The sequence below is a fragment of the Arachis ipaensis genome, chromosome B5 (genome assembly GCF_059453495.1).
Source record: "Arachis ipaensis isolate K30076 ecotype BB chromosome B5, ASM5945349v1, whole genome shotgun sequence".
Lineage (NCBI taxonomy): Eukaryota > Viridiplantae > Streptophyta > Magnoliopsida > Fabales > Fabaceae > Arachis > Arachis ipaensis.
This window is the reverse complement of record NC_142440.1, coordinates 23,708,702-23,732,300: the sequence shown is the minus strand read 5'-3', so window position 1 is coordinate 23,732,300 and position 23,599 is coordinate 23,708,702. Positions and strand designations below refer to the sequence as shown.

General features: G+C 35.2%; 3 protein-coding genes across 3 annotated transcripts; 2 read left to right on the top strand and 1 right to left on the bottom strand.

Moving 5' to 3' along the window:
* Positions 1-86: 86 nt before the first annotated feature.
* On the top strand, positions 87-1,310 carry LOC107641777 (uncharacterized; the record flags this gene model as incomplete). Its single annotated transcript, XM_088486873.1, has 7 exons — positions 87-163; positions 251-316; positions 395-463; positions 539-613; positions 687-740; positions 977-1,063; positions 1,292-1,310. Coding segments are annotated over exons 1-7 (447 nt in total), but the record flags the coding sequence as incomplete, so codon positions are not given.
* Positions 1,311-1,313: 3 nt separating this feature from the next.
* On the top strand, positions 1,314-2,308 carry LOC148563605 (uncharacterized). The gene is made up of 4 exons (XM_088486141.1): positions 1,314-1,357; positions 1,441-1,536; positions 1,660-1,725; positions 1,810-2,308. The coding sequence occupies exons 1-4, from the start codon at positions 1,314-1,316 to the stop codon at positions 2,306-2,308; spliced, it is 705 nt and encodes a 234-aa protein (XP_088342267.1).
* A 17,104-nt stretch (positions 2,309-19,412) lies between these two features.
* LOC107640370 (Pectin lyase-like superfamily protein) lies at positions 19,413-23,115 on the bottom strand. Its single transcript, XM_088488784.1, has 8 exons — positions 22,763-23,115; positions 22,530-22,658; positions 22,096-22,278; positions 21,645-21,683; positions 21,347-21,554; positions 20,847-20,928; positions 20,479-20,587; positions 19,413-19,905 (listed from the first exon to the last, which is right to left on the bottom strand). The coding sequence occupies exons 1-8, from the start codon at positions 23,030-23,032 to the stop codon at positions 19,498-19,500; spliced, it is 1,428 nt and encodes a 475-aa protein (XP_088344910.1). The 5' UTR covers positions 23,033-23,115; the 3' UTR covers positions 19,413-19,497.
* Positions 23,116-23,599: the final 484 nt, after the last annotated feature.

Below are 23,599 nucleotides of genomic sequence, written 5' to 3'. Positions count from 1 at the left end.
TATTGTATATTCAGTTGAGTGTATCTTGTGAATTCATTTGGGTGTATTTTTAGTATGTTCTAAATAATGATTATTTGCCTTCCAAAATGGACTCCAGAAAAAGAAAGCAGAGGCAAGAGGAGTCAGATTCTGATTCAGAATCTGAATCTGAACCAAGTGATGAGTAATGTCCTGAAATTATTACTCCTTTCTTTTGGCTTCATTATAAAGATTTCGTGTATTAACTGAAGTGTCTATTATTAACTTATAGGAGCGAAGAATCATCACCTGCAGAGAAGGAGAAGAAAAAGAAAAAAACAAAAACAACACCAAAAAAGTAAGCACTTATTTGCATAATATTCTGTGATAAAATTAATTTTTTATTTCTGATTGGTACTCTTTTTTTTCCACCCAGAACACAACCAAAAAAGAAAAAAGTTGTTGTGGAGGATTCACCTCCTAAAGAAGATCAATACTTTGACGGGTACAGTACCTCGTAAGCTATATTATCGTCTATCATCATAATTATTTTTGTTAACATCTTCTTTTATGAATGTAGTGAGACTTATGAAATATCAAGTGACGAACTAGATGAATGGCTAAGGGAAAATGTTGATAAATCTGCTGCAGAGGGGTATGTCTTGCTGGGCTGTGTATTTCAGATTTTGGTGTGTTTTGTTTGCTAATAATTGTTTCTTGTTTCGCAGGGAGAACCGAGCTGACCTGCGATCGACAGAAGGTCGCTATGTGTCGTCTGAAACGTAAGAAGCTTTATTATTTAATAAAATCTTGTTATCATGATTTGGGTGTATTTTGTGGAACCATTTGGGTGTATTTTGTGGATCAAGTTGGGTGTATGTTGTTTAATAAGTTGGGATATTAAGTTTGTTGTGTTGGGTGTATATTGTCCATTCGGTTGGTTGTATCTTGTGCATTCATTTGGGTGTATTTTATACCTGTATCTTATTTTGTCTGAATAACATGAAATCTGTTTTAGAATACCGACTGTGAACTTGGGAAGTGATGGTCCTTCCTCTCAAGGGCGCACAGAACAGAGTAGTGTAAACCAGCCGTCACAGAGCATGTAATTTCTCTTTCAAATAACCGTTACTTTTGTTCTTCTATTACCCTTCTACTTCTAATTCTGTATATATTTTTTTTAGAAAAAAGCCCTCTATTATTTTATTCAAGAAAAAAAAGGCAGGAAAAAAAAAGCAAAAACTGCAAGTATGTAAGTTCTCAAAAAAACAAAGCCTGTCTTCTTTTTGAATTGTTCGGGTGTATTTCTTGAATTTCTTTGGGTGTATTTTAGGTTGAGTCCGGCTGATTCGAATATGATGGTTGTGAGGGAACAGACACCGTCGGATGCGCTTGCAGTGTGAGTTTTCCAAGAATATTTCAACCTTATAAGCTTATTATTTTCATAGGCATTGTTAACCTTTCATTTTTCTTCTTGTTTAGAGTTCCGATTCAGGTTTTTGTGCCGGCATCCCAAACAACCACTGAGACAGATTTTGAACCAACCCCTATGCTACAGATTGAAGGGACTACAGAAACGTAAGAAATAGTATTGAGTGTATATTTGTTTAGAGTTTGGGTGTATATTTGCTAACAGTTTGGGTGTATATTGTTCCTGATTAGTTTTTTTTACGCCGTGATTAATTTTTTGTAACTGTGCAGCACTCCTGAAACCCCCAAACAACTTCAAGAGACCACACCCACGCTTCCCCCAGCTCCAACTAAAATGTAAGTTCATCAGACTAAAATCAATCTTTACTTATCATCCGTATATTCTTATTCTTATTCTTATTCTTATACATGATGACGCAGTCATCCAGACGCAGAAGACGCTGCTACCCTGTTGATGATGGCACGGACAGCATCCTATGTTCCTAAAATAGATCCAGGGGTGCCATCATTCAGCCTTGGATTGACTGATTCAAGCCAGGAGGGGGCGTCAACGCAGGAGACAGAAAGGGCAAAATCTCCAGAATCTGCAAATTTGATAGAACAATTGGATGATTTGGTCCAAAAAATAGCAAGTAGTGCGGCGAAGGGAAAAAACAAAAGTCCACAAATTCAGAGGGAGACTGGGGGAGAAAGTTCTGCAAAGTTTCAAACTCCTGGGGGATTATATCAGATTACGGATGATATGAAACAAAAGTGCTACATCTGGGAGACGAGACTGAAGGAAGATGCAGATGGCAATACTAACGAGTATGAGGAAATGTGCACTCTGATTGGCCAAGGAGAATACATTTTGATGAGAATGCACCTTGTATCCCTCCAGGCAAAAAGTGATATAGAATCTCAGGTAATATTAGAATAACATTAATGTTTTACACCAAAGTCAATTGCAATGCTTATTAATGTAAAATTAATTTCGGCATATATTTCTAGATTGTATCTGCCATCTGCCTCATCCTCAACCAGAAAAATGAAAAGAGGTTTCAAGAACAAATATACTGTCTCCCCCCCGATATTGTGGTAAGTGTTACTTCTACGAACTTTGGGTGTATTTTCTGTATTGATTTGGGTGTATTTTTTACGTTCAATTGGGTGTAAGTTTAGTATTTCATTTCTTGTTTCGCAATTCTTGCAGAGCATGGCACTTTCGGATCACCCAAAGGGGGAATTCATATCACCGAAAACGAAAAAGGAATTCAGGGTGGAAGCCTACCCGAGTTTCATTCCCTTCATAGATAGAAAAAAATTAACTTCGCATCCATATGTAAGTTTTCGTTTGCTAAATTTGTTAGTACGCTTATTTACTTATATGCCAAATAAAATAACGCACTGTTGAAATGTGGGAATCCTTCAGATTTTTGTTCCTGTTTGCCACTTGGGGCATTGGTGGTTATGGCTGATAAATACAACAAAGCGGAAATGTCATATACTTGACCCGCTACACAAAAAAGCTCCAAGCGATGAGAGAAAGCAGGTTAATAAATTCACTGTAAGTTGCCTCTGTCTTCTTTACTTTAATATTTAGGTCTATTTCGTTAGTTGTGTTGGGTGTATATTGTCCATTCAGTTGGGTGTATCTTGTGCATTTATTCGGGTGTATTACTGATTTGTTTTGCTATTTAAGGGATATGTATTTTCAAGATTGATAACATATGCCGGCGGGGAACCTCTGCAGAAAGGGGAGAACGAGAAGGAAATTAAATCATCATATGTTAAAATATCAGGCCAAAAAACAAGGTATAAATTTGTGAGTCTGAACATTAAACTTTCGTAAATGAGATTTGTAATTTATTTTCTTCGTTTTCAGCTATGACTGCGTTATCTACGTTATGAAGTGGATGGAGTTAATTGAGCCGGAAAACATCAAAAAGGGGAAGTATGAATGGGATAATTGGCCACATGTAACTGTCTTTAGAACTATATAACTATGTATTACTTTACTGAATTAATATTGCTGTTTAAAAAGAATATACTTTTTAATTGTAGGAGGAGGTGGACCACTATAGAGTGGAGTATGCTTCCCGGATACTATTTAGTGAGATGAATAAAGAAAGAGATCGGGCAATTAGGGAGAGTAGTGCTATAAGGCTGTCGAAGCCATCCTCTGTATTATTGAGTCCGTTTTGTCAGATTAATTCTGCTGATATAGAAACTGCGTAATCCAACTGCTGGGTAGTTTGTAAATTGAACAAATGATGTAAATATTTGCCATTTATCAACAACTTCTATTCCATGTATATTTTTTCCCATAGTTAAACTATCTGTGCTGGTAAACTGTCTGTGATGTATTCAAAAGCTGTATTACAGGTGGTAAAATATGAAGGAAAAAACCAAGGCATATATAAACGCAAATTATAAACTGTTACACCCAACGCATCTCTAATAATACACCCAAGATTGCATAAAATATACACCCAAAATGTCTGTGCTGTATTCAAAATGTATGAATTACATGTACTAAAATATGAAGAAAAACATCAAATCAAATATACACCCATAACCTGCGAATTTTTAGAGCTTTTGTTCTATATGAATCTATATATGTGTCTATATGTAAATTGTCAATGAACAAAAATACACGCAAAAGAACAGTGCTTTTACACCCATATTCTATAAAACTATACACCCAAAGAGTTATCCCCTGCTGCTGGTACCCTGAACTGATAATTCATAACGTGTCCTTGATATTGGCTGGAATTTGAATGCGCCGCTGATGCAGTATCAAACAGGTTTATCTGAATATAACACTCACACATTAGCTAACCTATTAACGAGAAAAATAAACTCAATCGTCACAAATTTAAAGAACATTACTTTTACCTCGCTTAAAACTTTCGTCTTCTTCTTCTTTGTGACATTTGCAATCTGTTTCTCCAGCTTTGAACCTAGCCTGTTTTTTGGACGTCCTCTTGTTCGAATCCTTGGCGGGCTTTGAAGCTCGTTAACAGATTCCAAGTTGGCGTCTTCGTGGGATAAAGAAGATGTCCCCTTCCTTTTGGCTTTTAATGCTTCTATCTCGGCCATGACGTTATCGTACGCACGGTGCAGAATTGCAGTCAGCTCCTCCGATTTGGAGGCAAATTCGCAAATATTTTGCAAACCAAAAACCAATTGGTCGAACCTCTTGCTTCTTGGATCCATTAGTGGCTCGTCGTGGCTGCTCTTGATGTGTGTGTGTCGCCTCTTTACCTTCTTGCTCCATCGTTCCAGTATGTATCTAGGTGACACTTGACTTACTTGTTCGAAGCTTAACACGCTTAGTGCGTGACGGCACAGTATCCCTCTCGACTCGAATAATAAGCATTGGCATTTTACCTCGGCTGCAACTGAGTCGTAATTTACCACGAACTTGTTGAATATTGAGTTGGAAACTTGTTCTCCGACTTCGTATACTGAATAGCCTAGAGCGGAATTCTTTAATCTGGTGATGCAATTCGCCTTTCCTCTGAATTGCGCTTGGACTTCCCTAAACTTTGCATGAGTGTACGCCTCTTGAAACTGAGCTTCAATGGAGGATTTGGTTGCACACGGTATGACCGTATGAAAATCTGCAGCATCTGATTCTTTCTCTGCTTGCTCCCTGCTTTCGAGGCAATTATCGTATTGTTTGATGAACTGAATAAGCGAGCTGTTCCGGGTGATATACTTGTTAAAAAATGAATGCATGCTCTCGCTCCTTTGTGTGCTTCTCATCCCTGCCCAGAAGTGGTGATCCAGATAGATAGGAACCCATATGTGACGGTCTTCGTACAGATCTGCATAATACACCCAAACACAGACTCTAAATACACCCGAGGGAACATGCAATTTACACCTCTGCTGTAGATTTTAAAAAGACATTACCTGAAAGCCACTTGTTGTCCGCAAGACCAAAATTCAGTAGAAAATCGTTCCAATTCCTATCGAATGAGTCTTTGCTATGAGAGTTCCAAACAACTTGGCTCATTTCTTGTTCGATATCGGCATGTCCCTTGTACCCGTTTAATTTGCTTGGAATCTTCTTCATGATGTGCCAAATACACCAACGGTGAATTGTCGTTGGCATACAGGCCTCTAAAGCCCTTTTCATTGATGCGCATTGATCGGTGAGAAACCCTTTCGGAGCGTTTCCTCCCATGCAACGAAGCCAGCATTGAAATAACCATTTGAATGATTCAATTTCTTCGTTCTTCATCAAAGAGCATCCAAGAAGTGTTGACTGACCGTGGTGATTCACCCCGACAAAAGAACCACAGACCAAATTATACCTGAAACAAATTACCATGGTCCAGAATGCAAAATCATTAGGTACACCCTAACAAATGCTTCGCATACACCCAACGAAACAGCCAATATACACCTCTGCTGCGGATTCGTAAAAATAAATTAATTTAGCATCATAAACAGGGACAGTTTGTTACTTGTTTGTATTGTAGGTGAAGTCGAATGAAATGACGTCTCCGAAATACTCAAAGGCAGCTCTGCTTCTTGCATCGGCCCAAAAAGCCAGCTTAATCGATTGATCCTCTTCGAGTTGGAGCTCAAAAAAGAAATTCTGATTCTTCTCTTTCATTCTTAACAAATATTTTCCGAATTCCTTTGCATCTTCTTGTTCGGAAACATTCCGCACTTTCCTGGTAATGTAATTCCTCACGTCCTTTTCGATAAAATTTAACTCGCGGTGACCCCCGGCAGCCGCAACAAATGATTGGTAGGTTTTGCTTGGTCTGATACCGGCCTCCTCGTTATTCTCTATCGTACGACGAATGGACATGCTTAGTTCCCTGTGCTGTTTGAGCATCTCTGCTTTACTTGGACAGCAGGGGTGTGAATGATCCAGCACAACCTTTGAAATGATCCAAGCACTGACATCCTTCAATGTGTGTATATAAATTCTTGCAGGACAGTTTAGACCGGCTGTCGGATTGGTCTTCTCGGTCGGAGATATTTTAGATTTCCATTTTCTCTCTCTGCTACATGTAATCAGTTGATTCTTAATCTCGTTTCCCTTCATATTTGTGCACCGAACTCTTGTAGAGAAACCTGCAGCCTTGGCGTAGTTCCTGTAAAATTTTCCAGCATCTTCAAGGGTGGTAAAGGTCATTCCGACCTTCGGAACAAGCTCGTCATCAACAACCGAGAGAGGCTGCACAATACACCGTGTCAGAACTGTGAATACACCCATAGATATGATTCAAATACACCCAATCATGTCTAATATGATACACCCGAACCGCAACAACTCAACTACACAATGACCTTTAAAGCCATAAACTGTAAATACACAGGCTGCAGAATACACCATTTCAAAAACTAAAAACACACCCAATCATGTCTGATATAATACACCTGAACAACAACAACTCAATTAAAATAACAAAACCAGTACTGTAGATACACCCACACTTCAAGGAAGAATACACCCAAAAAAAGGCCTGATCTACACCCGAGCGTCTGCTATAAATTTCAGGTAATTAATCACAACTAATACATTGAATCGACAGATTCATGTTAACGTGTTAGTTTCACAGTCAATGTTCAGCAATTTTTCAACTACACAATGCTATACAAATTACTGAAAGAAAATTCATTATGTAAATCAAACCTCAGGAACTTCGTTAGATTCAAATTCATAATCCACTTCGCCTGGATTCAGCTGACAATCTGAGGTTGAATGATCCATTATCTTCAAAACGAGTTCAAACTTTGATTTCAGAAAACAACAAATCAAAATAGAAAACGAAGCTCGAGTTGCAGAGAGAGAAAAAGGTAACGTAAACGAAGAACATACCAGTGAGAAAAGGAGAGGAAAAGAACGATGGAGAAGAAGTAGGGAAGACGCGCGAGAAGAAGAATAACCAAATTTCAAAATAACGAAAACGAAGAAGGAAACAAATATTTTAAATTTGGTAGTTAGATATACGCGGGATCTTATATAGCGCGTGTAATCAACGTATGTGGAGGAGCGCGTATTTTAGTTTTATTGTTTAATGAACTTGTAAAGCATACAAGCCCTAATGGCTTGTATGCAGAGCTTTTAATATTGGATTGGAAATGTTTCTATTTTTAGACATTTTTTAAGTATATTAATATATTTTTTTAAAAATATGAATATTTTTTATTGTTCGTATCATTTTCAATGCTAATGAGTTAAGTAATAAATAATAAAAAATATTAATTTGAAAAATTATTTTTTAATTAAATTTAATTAAATATTTGTTTTTTTTTCTTATGTGCGTTTTTATTAATTTTAAACTAAGTTAATTATTAAAATAATTTGGTCATGCAATAGTATTGCCGTAAAAGATTCTTTATTAATATTGTTTGCAAAGAAAAAAAAAATATTTAAGAACGACATTCAACTTATATTGTTGTTAGTAATAATGAGATATAACTATATTTGCATGATGATTTAAATAGATTCAGAAAATAAAATTTATTTAATTTGTTATGATTTGGATAATATCCATTTGATTTTTATTGTTTACAAATAATAGAATTTATATCAAATGAATTTAAAAGCTATTTTGCAATGTACTCTAATTCAAATTATTGTAATAAATATATAAATAAATGATTTATTGGTATATTATTTTTAAAAGGATTTTAAATTTTATAAAAATATGCGTATTAATAAAAAAATATATAAATATTTTAAAAAATATAAATACAAATAATTAACTTAGGTTATTTATTTCAAAAAGAAAAAGTATATGGAACCAAGAAATTATCAGCCAAAAACTAAACAAAATTATATTAATTTAGATTAATAATTAATTTTAAATTTTTTAAATTTAAAATTTAAAAAATTTAAATTTGATTAAGTAAACCTAATTAAAACCTATAAAAATATTTCTCTTCTCTCTCACATTAATCTACCCACCTCCAACAATCACACACACAGATCTCTCTCTCACCGTCAGGCCCTCTCTGCCTCTCCACTGCGACCCACTCCTCTTCTATCACCGACATCTGGTAACACTGGTGATCGTTATTATGAGGATTGTAATTCAAAGAGATTAAGTGCAGATGAAGGGTGTAATTCAAAGAGATTAAGTGCAGATGAAGGGTGTAACAATGGTTTTCAAGTGGAGGCTAAAGGTTCTTGTAGATCTACAGAAGTTGCTTCCAAAGAGACTAGAATATGCAAGACTGGAGGCTCTCCCTTGCAAATGGTGAGGGTTTGGCAAGGTCATGTTCACTGTATAGTCGATCCTTGGATGGCACAAGAAGTGATGAATTGGGGAATCTTGCGGTGAAAACTGGCCACAATTTTAAAAATGGTTTTTTCACCATTAATGTGTGTTCTCAGCCTCAAAATATCCTTTCACTCATGTCAAACCAGAAAATGCAATTTCCAATGTTCCAAGGTCCTACAACAATGAGTTACTTCCATCAAAATCCAGTTTCATGGCCGGCAGCTCCTACAAATGGCTTGATGCCCTACCCACACCCGATTCATTATTTATATGCTGGCCCTCTTGGATATGGTTTGAATGAGGATTAAAGAGACTACAAACTACACAATTACAGAAATATAAAAAAACATTCATTTAATATGAAAAAAAATTTTAATACTTAACAAAAAAAATATCCAGTTATATTTTAGTAAAAATAATTAAATATTTATAAAATTTAAAAACAATATGAAATTCTTAAAGAAATAGAGACATTCACATTTGCAATACAAAAAAATTCGAAAAATATATAAAAGAACATCCATTTAGTATGAAAAAGAAACATTCTAATACTTAGTAGAAGAAACATTCATATATATTAACTCGTATAGATTTTGAATTCACCCAAAGGTATTTGGCTGATTTTTTGCTAATACGTCCATTTTAGTTCCCTAGCATTGTTCTTTCAAAAATTGTTTTATTTAATTAACAAAAATTTGTTGACCTATATTAAAAAAAGTGTAATTTCATTTTTCTTTTGTCAACGTTCACACCTAATTACGTTTGGTCTTAGAAATAACTTAGGCCATATTTTGAAAAAACAAATATCATTTGAAATCTTAAACCCTAAATAAAACAAAGTTTGTCGTATCTTTTGTGTTGTTTACGTTATGCAAATTTTTACATGAATAAAAAAGATAAAATTATATAAATTTTATCTGAAAAATATAGAACTTTTAGATACATATAAAAATTGTTACTCTACTCCTCTTTATCTGTTTTTTAGATTCTGTAGATTTTTTTAGTTGAAAGCAATGAAAAAAAAATATAAATTATACTTGAAAACCTAAAAATTTTAGCTGGACGAACAAAAGTTGATTTGAACTGCGCTAATCTTTGGAAGGGATTAACAAAGAAGATCCACTAAACTTTTACAAAATTAAACAAAAATTTTTGCTATACAAATACTAAAGCTGTCTCCAATTTTGAGAATGAAAAAAAATAAGACACTAAAGAATAGGATACAAAAAACTAATACGAAAAATAATTAGTGTTCTTGTATTTTATTTGGTAATAAAGTAGAACAAATTTAAAAAATTTAATTTATTCATATTTTTTTATATAATAAAATTGCACAATATTTTTTTATAATTATTTTTACTTATATTAAAATTAATTATATTTGTTATTATTCATAATTATTTATATAAATATTATTAAATATATATAAATAAATAATATAAAACATTTTTATTAATTGCAATATTTTTTTTATAATTATATGATATTTATTAATATTAGTATATACGGGAGTAATCATCCTGTTTTTACTCATCCAATATCATGATCTAATTTTTTATCCCTTTATCACTATCATCATCATTTTTTGCACACTCCTCAAAAACATATTTCTACGGTTTATGTCATCACTTTTCAAAATTTTTCAAAATTTTCATCCATAATTAATTGTCATGGGCTTCCAAAATCCAACCAACGGCTTAAAAATTTTTTTCAATGTTTTATTCAGCCCATTAGATGCAGGTCTCTATTTTTCCCAAAGAAATCATTAGTAAATTGGAGTCTATGATGAGGAATTTTCTTTGGAAAGGACAAGTTGATGGAAGAGGATTGAATCTTGTTAGTTGGAAGGTACTGGTTACTCCAAAAAAATATGGAGGTTTAGGGATTAGAGATCCTTATTGTATAAATATTGCTCTTCTTGGGAAGCTAGTTTGGACTTTCTTCTAGCAGCCAAACAAGCTATAGGTCCAATTGTTGGATGCCAAATACCGATCATCTCTATATGGCTGTTTTAGTTATCCTAAGAACAAGGACTCTCCCATTTGGAGGTGTCTTTGCAAGGCTTGGGAAGTGTTGAAGGATGGGTTTGCTTGGTGTATTGGAGATTTGAACCAGAATTTTTAGTTTTCTAGCTGGAGAAAAGAAGGACGGTTATCTAATGAAATCGATTATGTTCACATTTCTGATTCGAATCTCCGGATACAAGATATTTGGTCGGTTGGTAGGTGGCATTTGGATACTCTTTATTCTCCTTTATCTCAAAATCTGAAAGATAATATTCTTTCTTACAATCCAGATGAACAAGCAGGTCCGGAAGTGGGTTGGTATTGAAGTGGGTCTGCTGCCAAAGTCTATAACTCTCGCAATGGTTACTTGTGGTTGTGTAAGCAGCTATGTGGTTGGGAGGAGAGGGAGAATTGGCTTTGGCTTTGGTGCCAGCTTGTTCCGGAAAAGCATAAATTTTTGGCTTGGTTGTGTCTTAAGGAGGCTCTTCCTACTGCAAGTTTTCGTTTTAGAAGAGGGATGTCGTCGTCGGATAAGTGTCCAAGATGTCTTTCTAGCCAGGAATCGGTTTTACATTGTATTCGGGATTGTCCCAAAGCTCAGCTTGTCTGGCATAGGTTGGATATTTCTTGTCATCCTTTGGATTTGAAGAACTGGTTCTTGTATCATAGCAGAGAGCATCCGTTCAAGTTCTTTTCGGGACTTTGGTGGATATGGCGAGCAAGGAATAATGACATCTTTAATCCCGATGAAACTTGGCCTCCGGAAAAAGTGATCTGTCTGGCATTAACTTCAGAAAAGGAGCTTAGGAATATCTTTGAATTACAACGTATGTCCCTTCCCTCTACTCTAAATGGTTTTTGGAATCCCCCATCCATTGGTACTTTTAAGATTAATTGTGATGCTAGTTATTTTGGTTCGGGTGATAGTGTTGGTTTTGCTTGTGTTATTAGAGATTGTAATGGGAGCTGGCAAAGGGGGTGTTTGGGAATGATTGAGAGTAATAGTATTCTTCAAGGAGAATTGTTTGCTATTTGGAGAGGATATCTCTTAGCTTGGGATGTGGGTCAACGAGATGTTATCTGTGAGACGGATTGTGTGGAAGCATTTAATCTTGTTACTCAAGATGGTTTTGGGTTTATTGATCCACTGGTGCTCAAAATAAGAGATATCATGCATTGGAATTGGCGGGTTGACTTTCATTTGATTATGAGAGATGCAAACACGGTGGCAGATACTATGGCAAAGATGGCGATGAAGTTACAACTTTCGCATGTGGAGCTTCTTTCACCTTGGGAGGAGTTTAAGAGTAGTCTTAAACGGGACTGTCCCTCTATTTAGGCAATTCCTTGTTTTGTTTTTCTTTGTTTAATTTATTTCAGTCACCAACAAAAAAATCACACATTTAATAAAATTTTGTTAAATTGTTAACACTCCATAGAACCAAATACGAGACCTGCTCCCCACCTACTGCTGTCAGCCTTTCTATCAGCTCACCTGTTTCAATGACACAGGGATCCCATGCACGCGTCGAAACTGCATCCCGTCCACGTCGGATCCATACCTCTGGATATCTAAAAATCATAAATTGAAAAAGATTTTATTAAAAATTAAAAAAATTTAAAATATATTTAGTTTGTATTTTTTATTTTTATTTAAATTTTTGTAAAAAAAATAATAAGAGGCCAAAACAGATATATATTTTTATTATTTTCATTATTTTTTATAAAATTTAAAAAATAAAAATACTAAAAATAAAAATAAACAATAAAAATACAAACTAAATATACTCTTAAATTTTTAATATATTTATTATGCATCTATTAAAAAAAATTTAAAATTTTACGAATATTATTAATCTATAATAATATCTTTTGACTATTCTATCTTAACGTAGGTTTTTAATTATTAAGAATTGGTGAATAAAAATAATAGATGTATATTTATTATTTATTATTATATATTACTTATATAATAGAGATTGAGAAGAATTTTTCGTAAAATTTTTTAAAAGAATATTTTTTATTATATTTAAATAATAAACAAGCAAATAACAATATTTAAATCCAACTAAACAAGAGAATTGTAGCAAAAGCATATCAACTTAAGATATTTCTAAAAACGTGAGTTGAGTTTGAGAAAAGAAAATGTTTTCAAAGTGATCCATGTTTAATTTGCTTTATACATAGGCTGAACATTAGTCACAACATTGTTCAGCAACCTTATTTGTTTATCCACTACTACTTGTTCTATTTGGAGTTTGGTTAGCTTCATGTTTTTCACCCTTTTTCCTTCACATTCACTGAAAATCCAATATTTTTTTATATTAATAATGCAGAAAAAACCGAACAAAGAAAAATAAAAAAGAAAATTGAATTCTAGATGTACAAATTAATGAAACCCGATTGATATAGAGTATCTTTCTATCATAAGTCTTAAACAAGTTTGAAGGAGTACAAAATTTTTTTTTTGCGAATTATTTTGTTCTGGACGGAATGATTAGTGAAAGAAAGATAGAATAAAAAGAAAATAGATCAGGTATCATAAAAAAGGTTAAAAATTTAAGAAGGAAAAGCTATATTTATGAATTGTGTGGATATAATTTTGGTGGAAAAACTGTACTATCTTGGCAAGTCCGGATTAATAGTAACAAATTCCGGGTTCAGATTCTTAGGAGTAAATACATGAAGAATAGGGTAAATCACATAATTAACTTTAAGTCAAGGGGAGCAAAAAATTACACAATTTAGCCAAATTAAAAATTAGTTCACGAATTAACCAATGTACATTTATATATAGTTCGAATTAGCCTGTTTCGAACTCTAAATACATGTAATTCAAATCATATTGATTCGAATTACTCACACACGCACATACTTACTAATTCGAATCAGTCTGATTCGAATTACACATAGAGTAATTTGAATCAGGGTGATTCGAACTACACCCAATCACGAAATCCCAAGTAATTTGAAACGGGCTGATTCGAATTACACAATATTTGGCACTAGTAGTAATTCGAAGCGGATTGTTTCGAATTAGCAGTGATTCGGCTATAAAAAGAGTTCGAACCAACCTCATTCGAATCACTTTTTCATTCTCCTACCCCACCAAATCCTAGAGAAAACGACCCAGATTCGCTCCAACAAAGGCTCGAGCAGTTTATTCAGCCCATGGGGGACGATCCGGAAAGGCTATATCGTTTGGATGGAGTTGCTCATATAGCCGGGGTCATCAACGACGAGGTTAGTACATAATTTGCTTTTTTTTTAAAGTGGGATTAAGTAACTTATTCGGTTTTTTTATATGCGCTATGTTAGTGGTTTTGCATGTGGTTTATGTTAGTGGTTGTGCATGTGGTTTATTTTAGTGGTTTTGTTAGTATTTTTGTTAGTGGTTTATGTTAGTGGTTTTGCATGTGGTTTATGTTAGTGGTTTTGCATGTGGTTTATTTGAGTGATTTTGTTAGTGGTTTTGTTGGTGGTTTATGTTAGTGGTTTTGTTAGTGATTTTGCATGTGGTTTATGTTAGTGGTTTTGCATGTGTTTTTGCAAGTGGTTTATGCTAGTGATTTTGCAAGTGGTTTATTTTAGTGGTTTTGCATGTGTTTTTGCAAGTGGTTTATGCTAGTGGTTTTGCAAGTGGTTTATGTTAGTGGTTTTGCACTTGGTTTATGTTAGTGGTTGATGTTAGTTTTTTCTGTTAGTGGTTTCTGTTACTGGTATGTTCTTAGTGGTTTCTGTTAGAGGTTTCGTATGTGGTTTTTAATTATCTGGTCCATGATATGTGCAGCCCCAGCGATGCATCTAAAGCATGCGACGGCAGCAGGGCATGCGACTCGACGAGAGGTACGTCCTGTACTTGCAGATGGCGGGATTATACCATCTTGCGAGACTGAACGATAGATGGTTCAAATTGGATGAGCCTCTTGTCAGTGCTTTCGTCGAGAGGTGGCGTCCGTAGACGCACACTTTTCATATGCCGTTTGGGGAGTGCACGATTACACTACAGGACGTGGCGTACCAGTTGGGGTTGCCGGTCGACGGACATTATGTGAGTGGTTGCTTGACGGATTTCCAGACATACATCCAGGGTGACCGTCCAGCTTGGGTGTGGTTCCAGGAGTTGCTTGGTGTGTCACCTCCTGCGAACCAAATCCAGAAGTTTGCAGTGAACTGTAACTGGTTCCAGGAGACGTTTGGAGAGTGCCCTAAGGGAGCCGACGAGGAGACAGTTAGGCGCTATGCTCGAGCCTACATCATGATGCTGTTAGGCACGCAGCTGTTTGCCGACAAGTCCGGCAACCGTGTTCACATTAGGTGGCTACCCTACGTGGCTAGGCTTGAGGACATGGGTGGCTATAGCTGGGGTCGGCAGCACTAGCGTGGTTGTACCGGTGCATGTGCCGAGTGGCCAACAGACATGTTATGAAGTTAGCCGGTCCATTACAGCTACTTCAGTCTTGGATCTTCTGGCACTTTCCCGGGTTTAGGCCTGCTGGGTATGATACGTTCAGCTGGCCCTTGGCCTCGAGGTACTGTTATCGTTTTGTTTCTAGTTCGTCTTAAATTATTTTATTCCATGTCCCCTATATAATGTTATACTATGTGGTCATATTTTGCTTTTGTTACATCACCCATGTGCGTGCAGGTGGTCAGGTCACAACCCTTCCGCTTGTGAGAAGGGACCTCGAGTGCAGATGTGGAGGCTGAGAATAGACCTGTTATAGCCTCGGGATGTACGTATACGAACCACTTATTTTTAATTAAGTAACCTTTCATAGTTCGCATCACGATATGGCCTAACGTTGTTGCTATGTACTTGCAGTTTATTTGGATGCCGTATAGCTCTCCCGACGTCCTTCAGGTTGCGCATCCGGAGGTGTTGGAGCCTCGTCATACGGCGTTATGGTGGTGTGTGACGGTATTGATATATTACGCCGTTATAGAGTGGCACTAGATTGATCGTGTGCTACCGTAGTTTGGTGGAGTTCAGCCCCGCCCCCAGCCCGCGCTAAACATCGACTTCTTGATGTCGAAGGATGGCAGAGGTGGTGATTGTTGGTTCCCATATAGTTTGCAGTTCTGGCATCTTCATTGGGAGAGCCGTGCGGATCGTGTTCTCCGGTTTGATGTTGTGGCAGACCCAGGTCCTTCACATGACTTCTTGGAGTGGTGGGGTCAGCATGGTAAGAGATTCCTGTCACCTGAGATGTACCTTGGGGATCCGAGAGCCGTGCCTATTCCAGTTGAGGCGACACAGAGGGGTGCCGGATGAGTGCCTGACATGGATCGTGTTGACGACGTTCCGATAGGCGTCGGGTTGAGCGGAAAGCTCGTGTCGGGACACGACGGAGCCAGCGTGAGTGGAGGTGGCTTGACCAAGCCATGGAGGAGGGTGACGCTATGGGGAGGGATGGAGGCAGACAACGAGGACATGGAGGCCGACGCAGGGCCCGTGCTGGAGTTGACGATCACGGTGTTCATGGTGACGATGGTGACGATGGTGATCAGCATGGGCCTGGTGGGGGAGAGGCTGGAAGCCATGATTGAGGAGGGGGCGGTGGGAGACCTACTGGGATAGGCGGCGTTAGTCTTCGTCCTGGAGGTCATGATGGAGAGTGGTACAGATCTGGTGTGAGAGATGATTTGGGCCAGGGTGACGGTGGACTTGGATCAGGGCCGCTCGGCGATTACTTTGTTGGTGTCTCCGGTGACGACCACGCAGTTCATGAGAGTCAGATATGGGTTAGTCCGAGGACGCTATTTTCAGACTTGCTGGTCAGTGATGGTCTTGATGTGGAGTTCGGCAGTTCACACTTCCTAGATAAGATCAGTGCCATTATGCAGGAGGATGATGTGGCACGTCGGCAGGCATAGATTACGGGGACGCAGGCACACTTAGATGTCGACCTGAACGAGCCTCCTTCAGGGCCTGCCCATGAGTATTTTGCGTTGGGTAGTACCCCTCCTTCTGCCTACACGGGCGGGTCACAGTCAGTTGCTGGACCGTCTAGGGCACCGGTCCACGGAGAGTCACTTCCTTCAGCGTCTTCCACACGTCCTTTGCCGGTCCAGCCTAGGCCACCTCTATAGGCAGACCCAGATGATGACGAGGATGACATTGAGGATGAGGAGCCGCTCCTGCCGTGTGCCAGAGCTAGAACCGCCTCCTGCCTCCAGCTGGCTCACTCGCTCGAATATCATCGCCACTGTCATCAGCAATGATATCCGGCTCGACATCATCATCGTCTGCATCATCCAGCAACGCATCGCCCAGACCAGCCGGTGCAGCACACTGTAAAGAGTTGGTCACAATATCCCCTATTCCAACCTCCCCGCCTCCAATACAGTTGAGATCAACAGCGAACGAAGGGGAGGCGACAGGCTCGACCGGAGGTTCATTCACAGGGACGGACGAAGATGCACCAACAGGTCTGGAGCTAGCACCGACTACCGTGCCTACAGTGTTGGTATTCCGGTTCGAACCCCCGGAGCTACAAACCACATCAACCAACTTCGCCAACAGTTCAGGTGTCCTAACTTCGGAAAACTGTCGACGACAATGAAACATGACCTGCAAGTCCTCATCACTTCCGATCGTGAAACAATCATACTTAATGATTTCTTACAGCACTGAGATTGGAATGCGATAGAAAAACTTCTTAACCCATTTCACGCCTTGCAGACTAAGTTTCTGTAGTACAGAATTAACAAGATCATCATAACTCGTCGTAGGCCTCATAAAAATGCTGAGAGGATCCTTATCGGTGAACTTCACACCAGATCGTGTTTTCCTCTTAATCGACCCTCTGTGATGAACCAACACAACAAAACTCTCCTCACTAGCCATTTTTACACTCTAATGAGATCAACTCACGTTCACACCATATTTATACATGTTTGGCCCTGTATAATTCGAACCAGTGTAATTCGAATTAAATTTCGTGTAATTCGAATCAGCCCGTTTCGAATTACTTGGGATTTCGTGATTGGGTGTAGTTCGAATCACCCTGATTCGAATTACTCTATGTGTAATTCGAATCAGGCTGATTCGAATTAGTGAGTGTGTGCGTGTGTGAGTAGTTCGAATCAATTTGATTCGAATTACATGTATTTAGAGTTCGAAACAAGCTAATTCAAACTATATATAAATGTGCATTGATTGATTCGTGAACCAGTTTCTGGTTTGGCTGAATTGTGTAATTTTTTGCTCCCCTTGACTTAATTATGTGATTTACCCTGAAGAATAGTTGCGGCTTGGATTTTCATATCCAGAAAAATTATCTTTCGCGATAATTATAGTTAACCTTTACTGTTTGTGTTCTTTTTTGTGTTTATACTTAATTTTTTTAATTATCTTTGGATATAAAAATATTTAACTCTTTAAGATATGTTTAGAGTAATAGAAATCTTTTATTGTGCTTAATTTTTTAATTATTTGATACAAGAATAAAAAGTAAAAAATAGAATTTATTTTTGTCCTTTCCACTTTTTAGATAAATTAAATATTTACTATAGAATTTTTCTATATTTGGGTTAGAGATAAAATTGAATGTAAAATTTACCACTAGATGTTTTTTTTTTGTATAAGCTCTCCGCTCAGTCTACAGCCTCGTTTCGTTCTACTTTTCATTGCGTTAGTCCTCATCAGCGTCGCTAATCTAATCTTTTTTTATTAGAAGTGGACCTCAAGTACGGGATATGTTTAAGAGAAAGTGATTCATAGTTAATTATATGTATCTGTTTAGTTATTCAATCACATTAATTTTGTATGCCATGTACAACATCCTAATTTAATTTACATTGGAGAATGATTTAGGTAGAAGTACAACTTAAAGAATCACAATCCTCAAATTATCAACACTGTTATATCTGCAATTACGGCTATTTTAAATTTTTTATTTATGATTTTGAATATATTTTAAAAATATTTTGTGTATCACTTTATAATTTTAGATGTGTTATAATTATTTTTTAATGTTTAAATTTAAATTTAGATTTATGATTTGGATGTGTTTCAAAAACATTTTCTGTATAAGTTAATAATTTTAGATGTGTTACAATTGAAAAAGAAATTACGGCGCCACTATAAAAGAGAAGCGGAGAACGAGAGAAGAATAGAAGAAAGAAAAAAATCGTGTTACAGACAAAAAGAACGTAAAAAAAGGAAATAATAACTAATTATAAAATGGATAGGATGTTAGAGAAATTTTAGTTTTTAAAATTTAAATGAATTTTAATTAAAAAATAATTAAATAATATTAAAGACTAACGAAAGACTTAATTTTATTGTACAAAGTACAAACAACATTTTCTATAAATAAAGTTATAAACTTTTAAGGATCCATATATCTTAGCGTACTGTCAATTAAAACAAACTAATTACATCCACGATAACTTCTTGCGGTAATTAATAATGGAAAAATGCTAATGAGTTATAACTCAAATGACATAATTTTTTTATACTTATTTAATAAGAGGTTGCGGATTTGAGTCTCTCTATCTTTGGTAAAAAAATTAAAAAAAAATTAATAATAAAAAAATATAGATAAACAATAAAAATATTAAATAATGTGAACAACGAATATATTAAATGTTCAATTTACTAGGTATGCAATTGATTATCCTAATATTAAAATTTAGTAGATAATTTGAAGTATAATATATTTTTATTTTATTAAACCAATTTTAAAACCCATTATTCACGTTATTCATAAAAGTCATTGTCTACCTATCAAAGTCCATTAATAATTACTTGCAAGAGAAAACTACATACATTAGACCAACACCATGCACCTTCCCACACAGTTAAAAATTATTTGTAGGAGGGAATGAAAGCTAGTACATATATATAAAATAATCTTTAATTAGTAACATAAAGTATCATGTGACCTTGCTATCCTCTTGATTGATCCCCCACCACTTCTTAAGCAATAATCAATGCTTGAAGGTAGCAAAGGTCCTTGAGAAGTTCCATAAGAGTTCCAACACACAGCTTGCTGTAATAAACCTTGGTACTTAACTGAAGGTCTAAGTTGAATGTCAATTAAGTCAACGTCGGTGCACGGTAAGGAGTTGCTGCACGCTAGATGGATAGGTTGCACCCCATAAGTCCCACTTATTTGGTTGAACTTAACACCTGAAATCACCACTGCTTCTGTTTGGTTCTTACACGCATGCTTGTCACAATAGTATTGGTCTATCATTATTGGAAACATAACATCATACACTTGGATTCTTGAGAATCTCACATTTTTAACCATACCATTCCCACCCTATAATTAAAAAAAATTAATTCAAGTGATGAAATTGGAATAATTGGAGTCATGTAATAAATAACCCCATGCACTTTTACTTACGTGCAATTTCTGCTGTAAACTTTTAAAGGGGATGATAATGCATGTTACCCAAATTGATAACACTATTTTCTCTTAATAATATTATTTTATCTTTTTCTAAAAATATCTATAATATTTTATAGATATAATATACAAGTATCGGAAAATATTGCTATGACAAATATGAATTAAAAATAATTTAAAAAAATAAATAAATAACTGTAATTAAAAACAAAGGATGTTATTAATTTAGAAGTAATATTATCATTTTTTACTTTTAAAATGTAAAGTTTGATACCATAAAATTGCTTTTATAAAAAAAAGGAAGGAAAGAAAAAGTTTTCCATATTGTTAATAATTATTTTTTTGTATCAATTAGTAATTGTAGGGTATCAAACTCCACATTTCAGAACTTATAATATAAATTGCATGTAAATAAAATTCATGATATTCTTCTTTTTTTTTTTTTTTGGCATTTCCCCAGGCCCTTAGGTTCTTTATTATTAATACCTGCCATGTTTTGATCCTTGCTCCATATAGAGTATTTTTCATTGAGATATCCTCAACTATGATGTCAGATACACATGCCACGCTTTTGTCTTTCCCTAATCCTCCTAAACTATATTTTTCAAAAAAATAAATTTATAAGGATCAGCATATATAGTTTGATAGCAAATCAACTTCTACTAGCTAAATATGCTTGTACATATAATAGTTTATAAAAAAATAATCATTAAATTAATTATTCATATAAAATACGTATCAAGTTATAAAATATACATTAAAAATAAATTAAACAATACATATAACTGATTTTTAAGTCTACTCATAACATACATGTTTTTACAACAATAATAATAATAATATATTCTTATTACCTTATACCATGGCCTGGGCCACACATAATATGGTGGACATGAACCTTAGAGCAACCGGTTTGGATGGATACACAGTCATCTCCTGATATCAATGAATAACATAAAAAATAGCAACTATTATATTTTTTAATATATATAATGTACAATATAAAATATAGTAGTCTGGTTTCATTTGGATATACACCTACTATATATGCACACACAATGCTACAAAAGTTATAGTTCAGTTATTATTAATTTATTATTATATCTTTTCATGGTGCACGTTTCAAAAGTTAGTTGTAGTGACAGTTTACCGTTTAAAGTTAATTAAAATTTTAGAGGGAAAAAAAAAAAAGTCTCTTAGGCATTCTTGCTTTTTGAAAGTGGGAACTGCACTATTCTTGCAATGATTTAATAATTTACCAAGATTCTACCTTTACCAAGGTACATATATATATATTACAAAGTCACTTAGAATAATTAAACTAGACTTACATTATTTATTATGGGTGGCTTACCAGTTTGAATATCAGAGTGCTGAATTTGCACATCGTGTGTGTTTTGCAAGTGAATTCCATCAGTGTTAGGGCTATTCTGTGGGGAAGAAATTGTAATGTTGGTAACTTGAATCCCCTTTGAGTTATCAAATTTTAGATGGCATAAGGGACTGTTTAGGATTCTGATATCACGAACTGTTATATGGTTGCTAGAATAGAATCTCACAGCCTTGTATCATGAACAATAATGTCAAAAACAAGAAATAATTTATAACATGCATGTTATGGTGTGTTAGGATTTAGGAAAGGAAAATCTTACAGTTGGCTTCATGTATGGAATGTGTTTAGAGTAGCTCTTCTGCAAGAATTCAATCCAGAGAAAGGTGAGAAATTTGATTTCCTTACTGTTATTTTCATTCATTTTATTTATCAGAAGGCCAAAACTCTTGTGCAAATATTTTTATATGAAATTAATAGTTAAAATCTATTCGATAAGGATTTAATCAAATATATCAAATTATTTGACGATTTTCAATTATCAATTTCACATAAATATATGAGAGCATATGAGTCTCTATCTTATCTGAAATAATCCCAATTGAATATGTTTTTTATTATTGAGTTTAATTTTGGTGACAGTATAAAGTATTTTATATGGATGACTATTTACGCAGTTAATATAAAAAACAGTTATTTTTACTAATATTGCGTTATGTAATTAGATGTAGGTATAAAACTATTTAATGCATCAATATTAAATTCTTTATTACCTGGGTCTCATAATTATAAGGTTCTGAAGAGGAGGAAGTAGTCCACCAATTAGAGCCTTGGCCATCAAGAGTTCCAGATCCTTTGAGTGTGAAGTTTTGTAGCCATTTGAAATTTATCCACTGATATAAACTTGATTTTGGCCATGAAGATGCCTCTTCTGGAGCCACTAGAGTTCCATCAATCTGTTAATAAAGAAAAGCGTTTTGTATTCCCATTAGTTAACCTCACATAAGTTAAAGTTTTAAAAGACTATACTCACATACAGATTCATATTATACATAGGATACAGAAATTCTATTGTGGTACCCATTAAAAAAAAGAAGATAGATCCACAAAATATGTAATTCCTATTCTTTCTATATTTCTGTATTCTTTAAATTTTACCCTATATGAAAATGTTTTCCAAAGTTAAATATGTTAGATTAAAACAAACCTGAAGAGTGAGATCTGGCATACAAGGGCCTTGTAAAGTGAGGGGTTTTAGAAGGAATTTGAGTTTAGATGGAACTAAAACTGTAGCACCACCAACTTTGCATGCACTTCTCCATGCAACTACAAGTGCCTGTTTAATTCTAAACCAAGTTAGTTACTTATATATTAATTGGAAGAATTTCAACTATGAATTAATACGATGATATATATGCTTTTGGTGCTTAATTAATTAACCTGTGAATCATCAGAAATTCCATTGCCCTTTGCGCCAAAGGACATAATGTCAAAAGTGTTGGTGGACATTGGCGGAGACGGCGACGGAGATGGCGATGGTGATGTGGCTCTCCCTCTTGTGTGACGTTTGGGGAGTCTTTTGTTAATCATGTTCTGGCGATGATTGTTCTTCCTTGCTTCTACTGAGATTATAGAGAAGGTGATAATAGTCATCACAATCACCAAAAAGGAGAGCAAAAATAGTTGACAGAAGCTTCTGTTCCTCTTCATATTCCCTTAATTGTTTAATCTCTTCACTATACTATACTATATATTAGGAGTGAAAATACTAGGAATAATTTCTGGTTGGTGTTGTGCTTCATACAGGGAACTAGGATAGTGCTTATATAGTGGAGGAAACAAACAATTAATATATTGTTTTGTTTTGGAGGGATGCGTGTGTTTTTATCAAGGTTCTGAAAACCGAACCGATTATCGAACCGTTTTAGTTACTGATTTATTGGTTTATATGTTTAATCGGTTTGACTGTGGTTGAATCGAAAAAACGGTTTTATAATAAAATAATAAATAAAATATAAATAAACACACTAAAACATAATTATAATCTAATATAAATTTTAAAATATCATCCAAATTAAAAATACTACATAAACCAGAATGTTATAATCTCATTCAAATACAAGTCAAAAATCAAATAACAAAAACAACCAATCAAATATAAAATGCCAACATCCAAATTTATCATCAACCATCAAAGCCATAACTTGCTGCAGTTTTGCTACATTAATCTCTCACTTATTGAAACCCTTGTGGCTTGCGAGACTTGTTTGCGGATAT